At 43.6% G+C, this 16,622-nt stretch overlaps 1 protein-coding gene across 8 annotated transcripts in view; it reads left to right on the forward strand.

The window, feature by feature from the left end:
* Positions 1–16,622, forward strand: part of kcnc3a (potassium voltage-gated channel, Shaw-related subfamily, member 3a) — a gene marked incomplete at both ends in the record, with an annotated part of 46,639 nt that overhangs the window by 24,519 nt on the left and 5,498 nt on the right. For 2 of the 8 annotated variants that reach the window (XM_080856931.1, XM_080856929.1), the window contains 2 exons: positions 3,011–3,995; positions 6,439–6,639. In XM_080856931.1, coding sequence (XP_080713057.1) covers positions 3,011–3,995; positions 6,439–6,639 — 1,186 coding nt within the window. Of the gene's footprint in view, positions 1–3,010; positions 4,047–6,438; positions 6,640–8,847; positions 8,964–10,236; positions 10,258–16,622 lie in introns of those variants that run through there. The other 6 variants (XM_080856933.1, XM_080856926.1, XM_080856930.1 and 3 more) reach the window with 6 other exon arrangements.

Consider the following 16,622-nt stretch of genomic DNA (forward strand, 5'->3'; position numbering starts at 1 on the left):
TGCCCGAACACACACATAAGCACACAAATAAGTCTGCATTGACACTGCCCGAACACACACATAAGCACACAAATAAGTCTGCATTGACACTGCCCGAACACACACATAAGCACACAAATAAGTCTGCATTGACACTGCCCGAACACACATAAGCACACAAATAAGTCTGCATTGACACTGCCCGAACACACACACATAAGCACACTAGAAAGTCTGCATTGAAAGGGAGTTGCAAGGTACCTTTACCAGGGTGCTGGCCTATGGCGTGAGCTGAGACCATGCGGGTTGGTCTCTTGTCTCATTGACTCAACAACAAGATCCTCATCTGTTTCTAGGGCATTGGAAGATGAAATGGGTTTGTTAAATTAGCTCTTGCTAATCGGCTCGGGGAATTTGCCAAGTCTCCCAGGATCCCTCTCCCCTTCATTAGGCTGCTCCGTAACATCACGGGAGGACTGACCTGGCTGTGGTTTTTTGGGAAACGTCCTCAAAACGTATTTCTCGTTGTGAATCTATGTGCGAAAATCTGAGCGTTTGAAGCTGTGTTTGAGCACTGCAGGCATGCTGGTACAATACATGTGATGTGGCTACAGGATTAATGCGGTGTTACAATCTGATCAGCCGTTTTCAAGACATAAATGGCTTGGTACCAGCTTTCTTAAAGTAGCCCTCCATTCAGGGCTTGGGCTGCGCAGCCTTCCAGAGGCATAGCTTAGAGAGAGGGAGAGAGAGGGAAAGCAAGGAAATGGAGGGGGGGAGACGATAGCAGAATTATAAAGGTACAGAAATAGAAATTTGTGGTGGACAGAGGGAAGGAGAACATTCGCCCTCTCCACAAATACACACAAACATACAGACACACACACACACACACACACACAAAGATCCACATGCATGCCTAAATGTGTGGTAATGATGTGTTACATAAAAAAAGATGAATTATATGTGTTGGGTAGTGTGTATGTGTGTGAGGCAGAAGAACAGATGATATTGACCCTGGCTGATAGGGCTACACACACACACACACACACACACACACACACACACACACACACACACACACACACACACACACACACACACACACACAAACACACACACACACACACACACACACACACACAAACACACACACGCACGTGCGCTACTCGATCAATGGACATTTATCTGTATGAGAAAGAACATGACAACTCTGTTTTCATAACGGTGGCTGTGGTAATGCACCATGCCATAACTCAACATGCCTCTCGATCTTGCTCTCTCAGCTTACCTCTCTCTCCCTTTTCCAGCCCCCTTCCCCGTCTTTATGCAGCTACCCCATTCCTGCCGCCCCTCCTCCCTCCCTCTTTGCTCTTCCTCAGTCTCTGTGTGGTGTCGGTGAGATTGCAGCACTGAGGAGGTTACCTCCCTCCCCCACTCTCTCTGTCTCTGCCTCCCTCCCTTTCAAACACACGCTTGCTTTCAGACACTCTGTGTTGTGTTTGCTGCCCCCTCTCTTCCATCTGGTGGAGGAGCTAGTGGCGAACCTCTGCAATGGCCCAAAACCAAGACACATTGTACCCTCTCAGTCGCAAACTGAGAAGACAGACCATCTTTCTCACATAGCACCATCTTTTTTTCACAAAGCACAACCCTGGTTACACAACATGAAGGCTTGCCTGTTTCATCTTGCCCTCTGCTTATCAAGTTTGTAGGTCAAGATAGGAAAGCCATTTTGCTGACTATGTGTCCAGTCTTTCCAACGCTAAATAAAGCATTTACCCTGATGGCAGCTGACTCTCGATGGGACCCAACTCTGATCTAGTATGGATCCAATCTTTATCAGGGCAGGATCTGTTTCACTTAACTGTTTGGGTTGTGCTCTATTCTGGGTTTGTGGTTGAAATTGCAGTGTCAAAACATTCTGCAATTAGTATTTGATGACTGTCAGTAGGAAAGACCAAATCCATCATGTTTCAAAATTTGAACATTTTACTTATGAATTAGATGAATGAAAATGCTCAGTGTACCTTTTATGGTTAAAAGGGACACCAGCTCTAACTACAGCCACACAATACTAGCCTACTCTGTGTTTCACTGACCGAAGGGAACCTGAAATAGCGTATGTGTAGCCTGTAGTTAACTAGTTACTTTGCTATTTTGTATTTCTGTATTCAAGTGAGGTTTCTCTTATGTCCCAGGCAAAAAAAGCAAAACATTCTACTGCAATAGAGGTCAGACAAAGCAGTCCTTAAACATAACAAGGAAAATAAAAACCTCAAAAAAGCAGAAAGAACAGAAGATGAAAGAAATTGTAGGCCTACTGGAAAGATGAAAGAAATTGTACTGGGATTTATAATACATTCAAGTTGAAAACATTTGATTGTTTCGAAGGTTTAGTTCTTTAAAAGCCTCTCAGTGTTCCAACATACAAGGACTGACGTGAGGTTGCTAAATACGCTTTTTATTATACGCTCGTGCACTTTCTTCTGACCTCCTCAGTTTACTAAATACATTTTAAAACGACGTTCGTAATAGCTGCAATAACTGGTCACAATCCTCAACGTGATGGGATTTTCCGTAAAAGAAGAAAACACAACACAATTGACAGCTAAAAATAACTGGTAATTTAACGCTAGCCAAACAAAACGGCAAGCTAGCTATCATAATTAAGTAAATTTGCAGAACAAATAGTTAGCTGAGCTGACCTTAGCTAGACTACTGAACGTTTGTAGTTTAATTATGTAGTAGTTAAATTGGGTTGAATGAAAGGTGGATAAAATGTTAGATATGATGTTGTATACCCCATGTTGCTATATATGCAACATAGCTTCCTGACATTACCATCTTTTCAATAGACATAGCTTATATGAATATGTTTGAGATACCTAGTTAACTGTTTTCTGTTAATTAAGTGTGACGCCTTATGAGTTATGTGTGTTAATCAGTGTGCTAACTGTGGAATTCACTAGTATGTGTTATCGTACATATTATTTGTCTGCTCTTTGTCTCTCTTTTTCTCTTCCTGCAGTATGTGGCGTTTCTGTCCCTCTTATTCATCCTCATCTCTATCTCTACCTTCTGTCTGGAGACGCATGAGGCCTTCAACACCATCCACAACGTGACGGAGAATGTCACAGTGGGTAACGTAACAAAGGAGGAGCTGTCTTTTGTGGTGGAGACAGACGCATGGCTTACCTACGTGGAGGGAGTTTGTGTCATCTGGTTTACCATTGAGGTGTTTGCCCGGGTCATCTTCTGCCCGAGCAAGGCTGAGTTTTTCAAGCAGTCACTGAACATCATTGACTTTGTGGCTATCATGCCCTTCTACCTGGAGTTGGCGCTGAGTGGCCTCTCCTCGAAGGCTGCCAAGGATGTTCTGGGCTTCCTGCGGGTGGTGCGTTTTGTACGAATCCTGCGTATCTTCAAGCTGACGCGGCACTTTGTGGGTCTGCGGGTATTGGGCCACACGTTACGCGCCAGCACCAACGAGTTTCTCTTGCTCATCATCTTCCTTGCGTTGGGTGTCCTCATCTTTGCCACAATGATCTACTATGCCGAGCGCATAGGAGCCGACCCCGCTGACCCCACGGCCAGTGCCCACACCACCTTCAAGAACATCCCCATTGGCTTCTGGTGGGCCGTGGTCACCATGACTACACTGGGCTACGGGGACATGTACCCAGAGACGTGGTCTGGCATGCTGGTGGGTGCGCTGTGTGCCCTGGCTGGTGTGTTGACCATCGCCATGCCTGTGCCCGTCATCGTGAATAATTTCGGCATGTACTACTCGTTAGCCATGGCCAAACAGAAGTTGCCCAAGAGGAAAGGCAAACACATCCCTCGGGCCCCACAGCCAGGCTCGCCCAACTACTGCAAGCCAGATGCACTCGCCATGGCATCAGCCTCACCCAACAGGCTCATGGGAAACGTGATTGGTGGCACAGGGTTGTCTGGCAGCATGGGCGGGGACTGCCCTCTGGCCCAGGAGGAGATCATAGAGATCAACAGAGCAGGTGTGTGTCTGTGTGGGAGAGAGGGCCTGGGACTGTGTGGGGGAGGAGACAGTGTATGACTGTATGTATGAAGTCTGTATTGATAGGCATACTGAAATTGTATTGTTTCAGCTAGCTTCAGCTGCTCTGTAATCTAAAACTCTATGTGCTGCCTGTTGTATCCACAGGATGCCACACTACTCTGCACTCTCTTATTCACTGCAAGATCTCTAAATTACAGTTTGAAGCACAGCTGTTTCAAAAGGACAAAGTTGCATCGAAGGTGTATTGCTGCCCTGGGCAACGTTTTGGGGAATGATTGGCAACATTGGTGGCAAAAGCCCAAGAGAGTGAGAACGTGTCCGAACATGTCAAGGCATGTCAAGTGCACTGCTCAAGGGAGAGGGCAGGGAATTATAGGGAGAGGGTTTCTGCTAGGCCCTCCGTCCACTGCCTATGATAGCATTAAGTAAACTGGGCACCCTATTCTATTCCCCTCTCCATCTAACCAATCCCAGTAATGAAGTCTCAGAGCCAAGCGAGAGACTGCTACTTTGATACCAGGTACACTAATGGGTGTTAGAACACTGGTACATATACTGTTGATCTAGGTCAGCTCACACTGCAAAGAGAAGCGCATTTTACATATTTACACATTACAGGCATACACACTATGATAACTGTAATACAGGCTACATGATTACCTTTGGTATGCTAGTGCGTACTTAGTTTTTCTACTCACAAATATAACAGGTCATCTAAGACTAAGGCAATCTGAAAGTGAAGTTACTAAGATGGTAATCTTTATGTAAATATTCTGTTGAGCAAGACGTTTCACAGGTCTGCGGGATGAAGCACCAGTAATTATGAAGGCCAAGGTCTCCACTCTAATTCATTTCTTCGAAAATGAGCTGGTGTATGGTCTGAGGCCTGATTAATTGTCGCCCAGCAAAACTTTGAGTTGTTTCTACTCTTCCAGGAATACCCACACCCTGACGGAATAGGTTGAAGTATGCTTATTAGAGATGTATACCATGATTGTTCACTTTCAGAAGAAAATTGGTGTTTCTGCTTACAGGAGACACTCCGTCTGAATTTGGCCACTGGAGGAGTTGTGCTTGACAATCATGTCTGAATAAAATATGCATAGTCTTTTAGCTCCAAAATAACTTTAAGGTCTGTTTCACATACTGTATAGTTGACATTTATCCAAAGGAATGTTTCCACTTAGCTTGAATGTCATCTTTGTCATGTGTAAAATCACAACAGCCCTGGCACTTGCAAGCATTTATGTGATTTGCTTCTGCCCTGTCACCACAACGAAATCTCCTCCCATTATGAACAATTTCTGTAAACCTTTCTGACTAGTCTCCTTGCTGGGCCCAGTTTCACATAGGTGTCTCATAGGTGTCAACAGAAAATGAATGGCAACCTGAGCAGCATTAAGCCGTCCAAATGTGAAACAGACATTAAAAAGGAGTTTCAATTTTACTGAAAATTCTATTTAAATTCAAAAGCACTCTATGACGTGTATATGTATTTGTTCTCATCCTTTGTCTTCCCTCATCTCCTTTTCCCCTCTCTCTATTCCAACTGTCAACACAACAATCTCACTCAAACTCAGGGGATAAACTATGCACTCAACTAACGATGCTGTGTAAGAGAGTATTGGTCTTAGTCCTCTCTCTCCCTCTCTGTTCCCCCCTTCTGTCTGCCTGTTTGTGTATTTGGAGTGCTGTGCCTGAGGTTATTCTGTAAATTGTACAGCATCTCACGTCAACTCATGCCATATTTGATTTGACAGCTGTGTCTTAAGCTATAAGCACTAGCTGCCAAGCAGCACCTGTGCATACATGTGTGTTTTATGTGTGTGTATGTGTGTGTGTGTGTGTAAGTATCTGTTTGTGTGTGTGTGTACTTGTGCATGCAATTGGACAATATATTGGTGATAGTCACGCCATCCTGTGATCTTGTCTGTCTGAGTACTAATATTCGTCCCCTCCTTCATTCCACCCCTAACCTTACACCCTTGATCTCTTGCTTTTCTTTTCTCTCATTTCATTATTTTCCATTTCTACACCCATGTCTTTCCCCTCCCTCTTCAAACCCCTCTCTTAATTGTTACCCGTCTCATCGTATTGCCTGAGCCTTTTTTGTCTTCACCTGCATATCTCTTTCCCCCTCTCTTCACCTTTGACTTGATCTATTTTTCTCCTCTTATATCCTCTATTGTTTCCTTCCCTGACATAAACCCAACTTATTTTTTCATCCTTTGTTCACCGATGTTTGTCTTTCTGTACTGCTTTTTTTTGTCATTCCCTCTCTCTGTGACCCTCCCTCACACCTTTCCCTCCCTCCCCTCTGTCCTGTGTGTCTTTCTTGTTCACAATCTGTCTCTTTCCACTTCTCTTCCGTCTTCTCACTTCTTTCCACCTCCCCCCCTCTCCCCCCTCCCCTCCCTCAGACTCCAAGCAGAATGGCGATGCTGCAAGTGCCGCCCTGGCCAATGAGGACTGCCCCAATATAGACCAGGTGCTGGGGCCGGACGACCGCAGCCCCGCCACAGGGGGGCTTGGCACGGGGCGTGAGCGCTACCCCCATGACCGCGCCTGCTTCCTGCTCAGCACTGGGGAGTTCCGCACCACAGACAGCAATGTCAGGAAAGGTACGCGCCACTGGGCTCTGTGACACAAAAACACACACACCCACCCGCCCACACAAATTCATACATGGATACACAGATATCGCTTACGCTTACACTGCATGTATTTGAATCTATAGGTATGTAACGTCCTCCCATGAATATTTTATTCTCTATAAAACTCCCATTCAATACAATTCAATACTTTCTGTGCGGTAGACCTTATTCCACACAACAGACAGCATTCTCATAGCAACTGTTCTCCAGAGAGACACACATGTACACACACACACACACACACACACACACACAGACACACACACACACACACACACACACACTGACTACATGACACAGGGGGACATATTTAGTAGAGGAACCACACCTCCCCGCATTCTCCCTCAGCCATCCCTTCCATCGCTCCACCACATCAGTCATCTTGATTGACAACACGTCGCTGCTGTGCCGCTCCCCCTGCTAGTCTGGCTTGGGTTTCTGGGAAGGGACAGGCAGTGGCAGCGCGATAGCTTCCAGGACAGCAGTGGCGGTGGCAGGCAGAGGGAGCGTTTCTGCTGCAATAGCCACTGGTTCCGGCTCCTCTGCAGCAGTCTGCCTGCTCTCTAGAGTTCCCCTGTGCTTGCTTCACTGCAGCAGTCCATGTTATCTCTCAGCTCCGCTCATGCATGCACACACACACACACACACACACACACACACATTACACGCAGTGCTTTCACACAGAAAAAAGAACACACACAAACACAGCATACACACATACAGTGCCACTTGAAAGTATGTGAACCCCTTGAGCACTAAGAGTTTTCTGTTGTTTTACCATGATTTTTCATTTTTTTCATCACCAATTTTCCATAGATGAAATGTCAGGTTTATGTTTATCATTTGCATGTACTTGTTTAGAGGGAATTGTATATTTACCCCAGATGCTGCCAGAGAGGTCCGAAACTCTTTAGAGGTGATGTGTAGGTTGACTTTTACCTGATTTATTCTTCTTCTGGTGTTTCTTGGTGATGGTCTTGATGGGCGTCCACTTCTAGGCAGAGATGCGGTCATGTTGAATGCCCTCCATTTCTAAATGATTTGTCTTGGATGGATGGATGGAGCTGGAATCTTTTGGAGATGGTCTTTTAGCTTTCCCAAGACTGATGGGCTGTCAGTACCTTCTTCCTGATGTTCTCGGATATCTCCTTTCCTCTCGGCATGGTTGTTCTGTGTGGGTACACCTTGGCACTACAGTCATTTGGTTGGTTTCCTCTCTCTTTTAATCTGTGTTGCCCAACCCTTTTCCTAAGGATGTCTCAGTTGATTGGTTTGCTTAATTGACTAATTAAGCACCCAAATATGTTTCACCGAATCTGTTACCTGCTTGACTTTACCAATGCAGCTGGGGGTTCACTTACTTTTGAAAATACACTAATTCCATGTTTCATGTAGTTTTTTGGCTACTCAAACAATTCCCTCTAAACAAGTACATGCAAATGATAAACATAAACCTGACATTTCATCTACGGAAAATTGGTGATGAAAAAAATGAAAAATCATGGTAAAACAACAGAAAACTCTAAAGTGCTCAAGGGGTTCACATACTTTCAAGTGGCACTGTATACTGCATATCAATTATATGTCTGTCCAAGAACACAATATAAAAAATAATTCACAATAAACACACATATATTCATGTATACACAGACAGGCTGATAGCAGTCAGCAAACTCGCTTCATCAAGCTGTCATCTGAGGCTACATCTATCTCTATCTATCTATCTATCTATCTATCTATCTATCTATATCTGTCTGTCTGTTTGTCTGTCTGTCTGTCTGTCTATCTATCTATCTATCTATCTATCTATCTATCTATCTATCTATCTATCTATCTATTTATTATCTCTCTGTCTGTCTATCTTTTGTCTGTCTATCTACCTGTCTGTCTGTCTATCTATCTGTCTGTCTATCTATCTGTCTTGCTGGCATTCATTAATTTTGTAATTGGTCATGCTCTCTCTGTTCACTGGTCTCTCCCCTTACCCAACTTTTGGTTGTTATTCATCTTCTATCCATCCGCTCCCACTCTTTTTTTCTTCCTATCATTCCTGAATTATTGTCTCCTCCGGATGCACGCTGGCTTTCCCATTTTTTTTCATGTACCTCCTGCTCCTTAACTTCCTCTATACCCCCATTTGCACACCTACTCCCACACTCCCCCAAAACACACCAGAAGCAGCTGCCGCCAGCCCAATCTCCCCCACGGGAGAGGAATGGTTCAAGCCGGAGGGGCCTCTGCTACAGCAGGACCTCAATGCAAACTCTGCCTCCTCCTGGATCAAACCGTAGCACCACAGAGGTAACACACATCAAATGAATACAAATATTATCACCTGCCTTAGTTTCAATCAGAGACTAATCCAGTAGCAGTGTTAACCTACTATGAGGCAGAGTCAAGCTGAACATATACACGCCCAGACTGTTCATGCACTTATATGGGCACACACACAAGCGAAAGGCATGTAAAGTGCACTGAACATCTGTTGGTCCACACACACCACAGCACAAAAGCACAGACATGTACACACACAAACACCCACTGACACATGCACAGACATGTACACACACAAACACCCCCTGACACATGCACAGACATGTACACACACAAACACCCACTGACACATGCACAGACATGTACACACACAAACACCCCCTGACACATGCACAGACATGTACACACACAAACACCCCCTGACACATGCACAGACATGTACACACACAAACACCCCCTGACACATGCATTGACATCCATAATCCAAGTATTCAGTGCACATGGCGTTCCATAGCCACATGTGTGCATCTCTGCACATGGACACATAATGAGTAGGTCTTACACACAATGTAACATCTCTGACACAAACCCAAAAGAGCCCAATCTTTAGCAACAAACACAGTCTCTCTTCCTCTCGTATTTCTGCTTTTGTCACTCCTGTCTTTCTTCCTGTATTTATATATTGTATCATTGTACAGAGTGTATTAAAAGTGCATGCCTGATGGTTTGTGATTTTCAAGAATGTGTTGTGTGTTTCACCATTTTCATGGTGGATCATGATTCTTTGTGAAAATGGGATTGGGGCAAGGTGTAATATGTGTGTGTCGTGAATGTTTGATGTTTGTGGGTCTAGGTGTTGTCTGCTTATGTTGACACGTCACATTATCCTTCACATTTCTGAATCACACCACTGAGAATACCTATCATGGTGTGTCCACACATACACACTTTTCCAAGCACACATGCATAACACTAACATTGTTGGAAGTTGGGGTCGTACACGACTCAATGAATACACAGTGCTTCGTTTGGCTTCACAGAGCCAAAGTACTAGTGTAATCTAATATTATAGTAGTACAATTTACAGGATTGTTTGTGTGTGTGTGTGTGTGTGTCTGTGTGTGTGTGTGTTTGACTGTGATGATAGCCTTTGGGCCTGTGGTGCTGTTTCATCTCTCTCTCCCTCTCTGTCTTTCTCTCTGCCTCACTGTCTCTCTGTCTTTCTCTTTCTCCTGGGGGTGCTGTGAGGTGTCTGACACGCTGTGTTGTTGTTGTTGTTTTCTTCCTCAGGTTGTGTCGTGTCATGCGTTTGTATGTTCGCTCTTGTTGCTATCCATTCCTCTCTCTGTCCTGTCCTCCCCCTGTATGTGTCATGTGTCGTGTGTTGTGTGTTGTGTTTTTGTGTTGCTGTGTCCTCCTCCTCTCTGGCTCTGGGGCTTTTACCTGCTGGAGTGCCCATATCAACCTTTGACCAAACAAAACAAACAAACAAAAACAACAAACAAATACACAAACAGAGCGGAGTTCTCATCAATATGTCACTATTGTGCTACTTTTGTGGCAATTTAGTGTTTTTTCAGCACTGCACTCTCATGAAGGTAAAAGTCACTGGGGATATTCTTTTATTTCCTTTGTTTACACAAAGCTGGTTTCTTCTCTGTCCTGGATCTGCCCTCCACTCGAGCGCAAATGAGCTTTGTTTCATCACAGTGCATCCAAAGGCCTCCATTGCACTGGTCCCAGGTCAGACCCTCTGCATCATACTGACTGATATTCACCATTGAAACGCAGAGGAATCAGACTAACCTGGGGGCAAGAAGTGTGAGGCGAAGCCGATAATGTCAAGGGCCTGTGCTGAAACATTGATCATTGATGCTGTGAGGATGTGCTACAGTCCTTTGGTCTCGAAACACTTGGACAAGTGATTAGGCGAACGAATGACCAGATGTTGGACTGGCAGGAAGGCTAACGGAGAGAAGAAGAGATTAAGATTTAGGACTAAGAGCACACATTACTGTATACACATTACTGGCTGACCAATTGGATTAGAATGAGAACTACAGAAAAGATGCACCAACATCAGAAAACCCTAGCAGAGGTTTACCAGCAATGACGTGCTACAACCCCTAAGGAAACACAGACTGACCTCTTAAGACACATGTAGAGAAAGACTAACTGCTTTGACTGACAGACTTATTAAAATACATTGACGTGTCTACCTAGTCAAGGAAGAGTCAAAACCCACTGAAAGGAAGAGATGGACAGGGGAAGAGAGTGAAAGTTGATAGGCAGAGACAGCTTTGGATAGGTGACACAGAGGGCTTACTTGTGAGACTCGTTGGGACTGTAGTAAGCTGGTGCGTGCGCTCTGCTGTGCTCTGTGTGTGTGAGTGTGTATGTGTGTGTGTTTATGTAGACTTCCTGCGTGCTTTCTCCATGCTTTAAAAGCCAAGCAGCTGAGTTGATGGCAAAGAGGTGGATTCACTTCTTGACTGCACCACAGACCAGCACTCACAGCTTGTTGGCTTTTTTTTTGCTTGGTAGCCACCATTTTCTAGGACTTCTATGACCTCTGTTGACAGATGCACAAAAACAACTAGCAAGGGTCAGAAAAGGTTAAAGGTTAGAGGTGATGTTGCTGCCTCAGTTTGCCCCCCTCTGTTACACCCTACACATAAACCTAACACACAACCTCGTAATCATCAGTGTTTACAGTTGTGTTTGTGTGTGAGTAGTATTCTACATTGAATTTATTTGCAGATTACGTTATTGTCATTGTATGTGTTTGTGTGTATTTAGTAGTTGTGTCTTCATTTTCTTTGCATCTAGTTATTTATTAGCCATTCTATTTTCTTTTCTTGTTTCTATTCCTTTTTTCCTTATACCCTCTTTTCCGCTACTCTGTTTACCCATAATACTTTTTCAGCTCCTTCTTCTCCTTTTTCTCTCTTTCCTGCCCACTGTTGCCAAGGAAACAGTGGAAGAGAGCATTCTGGGACTTGAAAGCAATGCATTATGGGACAGATATGTTAACGAGTCAAACAAAGTGGTATTTAAGATTATAAGACTTCTAAAAGCAACCAGGTAATGAATGCTCATTACGTCCAACCACCAAACCATGCTCCCAAGATGCACTGCAAGTACCATGGTTCATTCTTATTATGTGCTACTGCTGCTGTGTTGCATTCACATATATCACCAATTTTGCATGTGAGTTCCTTTCTTTTTGGGTGAGCAGCTTGTTCCAATTTGAGAGTTTGTTTTGTTGCCTTTATGATGACAACCTTAGCACAGTGAGTGTCTTGGCCCATTCCCCTGGCAGACTGCACCGGCCTGCATTTAGAGGCACAGGACAGAACCTTCTGGGCACACTGCAGAGGAATCACTCTCCAGCAAGGGCTTATTCCCATATGGGCCTTTTGCAGGAGAGTTCCTGCCCTCTTGGGAGTGGTTCTCTCACTCCCTCCCTGTGGAGTGGACATTGCAGAAGCAGCATATGTGCACTTGGCCAAGTATTCTTCTAGAGTAGACGAGGCAGAAGGCGCTAGAGTTCCCCAGCATTCTTGGGCTTGGATGCAGGAGCGACTGCAGTAGCTACGTATGTTTTCAGCAGGAGGCTGCAGGGAGGGAGGGAGCAGAGAGTCCAGGATTTCTCCTCTTTCCACTCCATCTGAGGTGTGAATCATCACCACTCGAGGGCTTAAGTGTAAACGCCCTCAGTTCATTTCATTAGCAGTCTCCTGATGGGCATTATAAACTAGTACTCAGACCCCACCAGCCTCAGGGTCAGAAGGAAATAGCACACTTAAAAACCACAGTCTTTGTGGCCAACCAAATTATGGAATCTGAGGTTTTCCTTTTTCATATACAGTCCAAACAGAAGCCTATCCTCTTGGTTAAAGATACGTCATGCAGCCATGGTGAAGGCCCATTTAGCAGTTCTGCATACATAGGCTGTAATCCATTGAGTCAAGATAGATTTACCCAATCTCCAGGGGGAGACGCAGAGTTCTCATTTTGCTCAGGTCGCTTGGAAGTTATGGATGTGGTAGAGGGAGAGGGAGAGGGATGGGCTCCTCTGCTGCGGAATTCACGGTGAAGCCTTGTAATATGTCCGATATGGCCGTCTTTAAAAACCACTCACAGTTACCGTTTTAGAAGAGAACATTTTTCCCTATGTTTGAAACAAGCTAATTTGCCTCTTGCCTCTGTTCATGCACATAGCTTCATGCTATGATCACTTTAGCAGCGCTGACTTTTGTGGCGGTATCGTCCATATTGGGTTTGCCACAATGCCATGGTTAAGTCCGCTGAAAGAGAGTCCAGTTTGTAAAGAAAGTAATAGAGAGGCTCGACTGGACTTGGAGATCTCCAGGCAAGGTCAAATGGCTGTGTTGATTCATTTAGAAAAGCATAAGGGCAAGGGGACTAACAGAAAGTAAGCAAATGCCTACTTTATATATTATTTTAAATCCACCAACAAGGTATTATAAAAAAGCAGTTATGGTTCATTTGGGTACTTAAATAAACCAGTGAGTCGAGAGGGGTACTTTGGAGATGTAGTGTGTGTTTTTGAAAGGGATAGGATGTGTCAGGACTGTAAAAACAGTTGTGCATCTGTCTGTGTGTTTGTGCTATACATGTGTGACAGAGTGAATGGTTTCTCTCATCTCACATTCGTGTTATTGTGCCCTTATCATGTATTCAGTGGTCAACCGTGGTCCTGGTACTGGTCATACTTGGTCATGGGTGGTTTCTACATGCATGAATAGTTTCCCCTTGCTTGTAAGTCTAGGAGTGTGCCATTGGCCAACACACATTTTCCTCTCGAGTGTCCTCTGTCTCCATCCTTTACTCTTGTCATAGTTGGAGGATATAGTGTAAGGGAACATAATGCTCTTGTCCACTAAACATCGTGATTGTGCAAAAGCAGGATTAAGGACCTACATTTCAAACAAGCGCAACTCTGGTGGTAGTGCTTGTTTGTTTCTGTAGAATATGTATATTTAGATAGTTTGTGAACAAGTCTGTCTCCCCCTCTCATTCTCCTTACAATCAAATCTCTACATACATGAATGCCATATTGGTAATGGACGAGTTTGAATAGTCTCTGTAGAACACCTCAGGGTTGCCATGGTTTCCTGTGTGGTATTAGTAAGGGATAACGGCCGACGAGCTGTGCAGTTCTACAAAGTTAATGGAAGCTGCGGGGCAAAGAACTCCACGACGCGCAGCGGAGTTGCTCCGCAAAGTCCATTAACTTTGTAGAACTGCACAGCTCGGAGGCCGTTATCCCGCTTATCTCCCGTTTACAACATCCAAAAATGTTTTTATTATTATTATTATTATTATTTAGAATTCCCTTTATCTTTAGGAAACTTAATATGCATAATAACCTGATGAATTCTTGATTTGAAGCCTAGTGCTCCCGTTAGAGAAAGTAGTGCCTGGAACAGGCTGTTTTTCAAAAAAAAAAACACGTTACGTTGGTTGCCAATGGTAACCATTCAAGAGCATTGATATGGAACGGCGATTTAACTTTTCTACTGGGACTACGTCCAAGGTGTGCATCTATACGAACTTATTGTACACCCTATTAGCCAATCAGAAAACAGTATTTCGTTCCAGAGGGAGATAATAAGTGTAATCACACACCCTTGTCTCTGGGTGATCATGTATGGGCCGGTACCAGTTTATCCAATATAATGAAACACATACAAGGTAAACCGATATTAGGTTCTGTTGTTTCTTATCCAGGTGGTCTCATATGTTTGCTGTTCTTGGTGATGGTTCATTTTTTTCATTAATTGTGTTAACTTTTACTCATGTCAGACTATGACATTTTCTCCTGTCATATTTCAAATTGTTATTGTCTTTATCAAAAGCATCTCATTGTATTTGTTAGTGATACCATATTTCCATTGTATTTGTCAGTGATACCATATTTCCATGTTTAAAATGTGTTGACAAATATTAACCTGGGTTCCAACAAATTAGCATTGTTAATTAACATTGAGAGTCATTAAGATTATAATGTAGCAAAGATGAGGAGAGGAAAAAATATATTTTCTATCTCATCTATAGTGTGCCGTAGCACAACATCTTTCTAACAGTTAGTGCTGCATGTGTAGCAGTCAGTCAGAACCTGATGCAGTGCTGGTTTGTTCAGAATGGAGCCCCAGGGTAGATATTTGCTGTCCTCATGGTGGTCCACCCTCCTCTCCTGTCCTCTCCTGTCTTCTCCTGTCCTCCCTGCCTGTCAGACTAACCCTCTTCATCCCCCCCAGGCCGTACATCCAGCCCCCGTAGCATAACTAAGGTCTGAACAGAGGTACGTAATCCAGCAGTCTCCTCTGCTGCACTTGGATTGGCCCTCGGCCCTTCCAGTCTCCGCATGACAGACTGTGTGGCCTTCTGCCGAGCTTTGCTGGGCCGGTGTTGGCTTGGGCTCGGATACTTTGCCTTATCCATGTTATGCTGCAGGGAAACATCTTTTCTGTCTTCTGGTTGGGACACGGCTCTTGTGGTGGTCAAATTATAATACGTTTGTCTAAGTGAATGTGAGACCACTAAGTAGCCACCTGTACCTCCTGGAAGCCACTGAGAACTCTTTCTCATAGTCATTAAGTCCACACGTGAACATAAAAAAGTGTGTGATTGTATCCAGTGTCTGTTGTGTAACATGCGTGTGAACATCCATGAATGCAATGCTCTATCACAGTTGCAAAGCCTCGGTGTGGGTGTCTTAGACGCGGTCTTAGATTTGATACTGAAACAAATATACTCTGAGAATGTTTTACTTAGAAGTGTTGTCTATACATTCTTCTTTCTTTAAATAAAAAAAGATAGCAATAGTGCTGAAGAAACAACAGTGCAGGAGCCAACAGTGATAGAGCAGAGTGGGTTTAAATGATTTTGAGTTACAAACACATTTCTCAAAATGATTTAGAACACGTGACATGTAATTCATATCCTGTCCGAAAGTCCTCAAATCTCATTGGTTTCTATTCATTCACCACATTTCCCATTGCACAATCTCTTCTATTTTTACAGTTTTTTAAACTGCATGTGACAAAATGTATTACATGATATTCTTTCCATTGTGGCTACATGGAGCATGACTATTTTCAACCAAATTTTTTGGAATATTTATTTATGTTGAAACTTACATTTACTTACCAGAAGATTAAATCTTCAGATTACTTGAAGATTAATCTGAAATACAACATCACTTAATAGCAAACACATTGTCTTTTCAAAATGACTGACCTGTTTTTATTACTGTTGACTCTTAGAAAAGCAATAAAGTTAATCATGTGATTCAGTTGCAAGCTGTGCTATATTTTCAGCACTCCCCATTAATGTTGGTGTAATCTCTCAGTTAGATTCCAATCTGTAGTGCAGACACTGTACTTGCACTGTACTGCACAACTGCTACTTGTTTGTATATGTATCTGTCTTTCGGTGGGTATGTGTGTGTCACTCTTATCTGTTATACCACTTTGCATTCATGTAGCATTGCTTTAGAAACGTGTATATTTCTAATGAGAATGGCCATTGCCTTTCCAGTTACACACCATTCCTTGTTATCTTTTTGGAGATATTTATAGAGGACCATCCAATAATTTCTAGTTTCTTTTATATCCCTTCATTATTCTCATGTTTTATTTTCTCAC

The sequence above is a fragment of the Sprattus sprattus genome (genome assembly GCF_963457725.1).
Source record: "Sprattus sprattus genome assembly, chromosome: 18".
NCBI classification, from domain to species: Eukaryota; Metazoa; Chordata; class Actinopteri; order Clupeiformes; family Clupeidae; genus Sprattus; species Sprattus sprattus.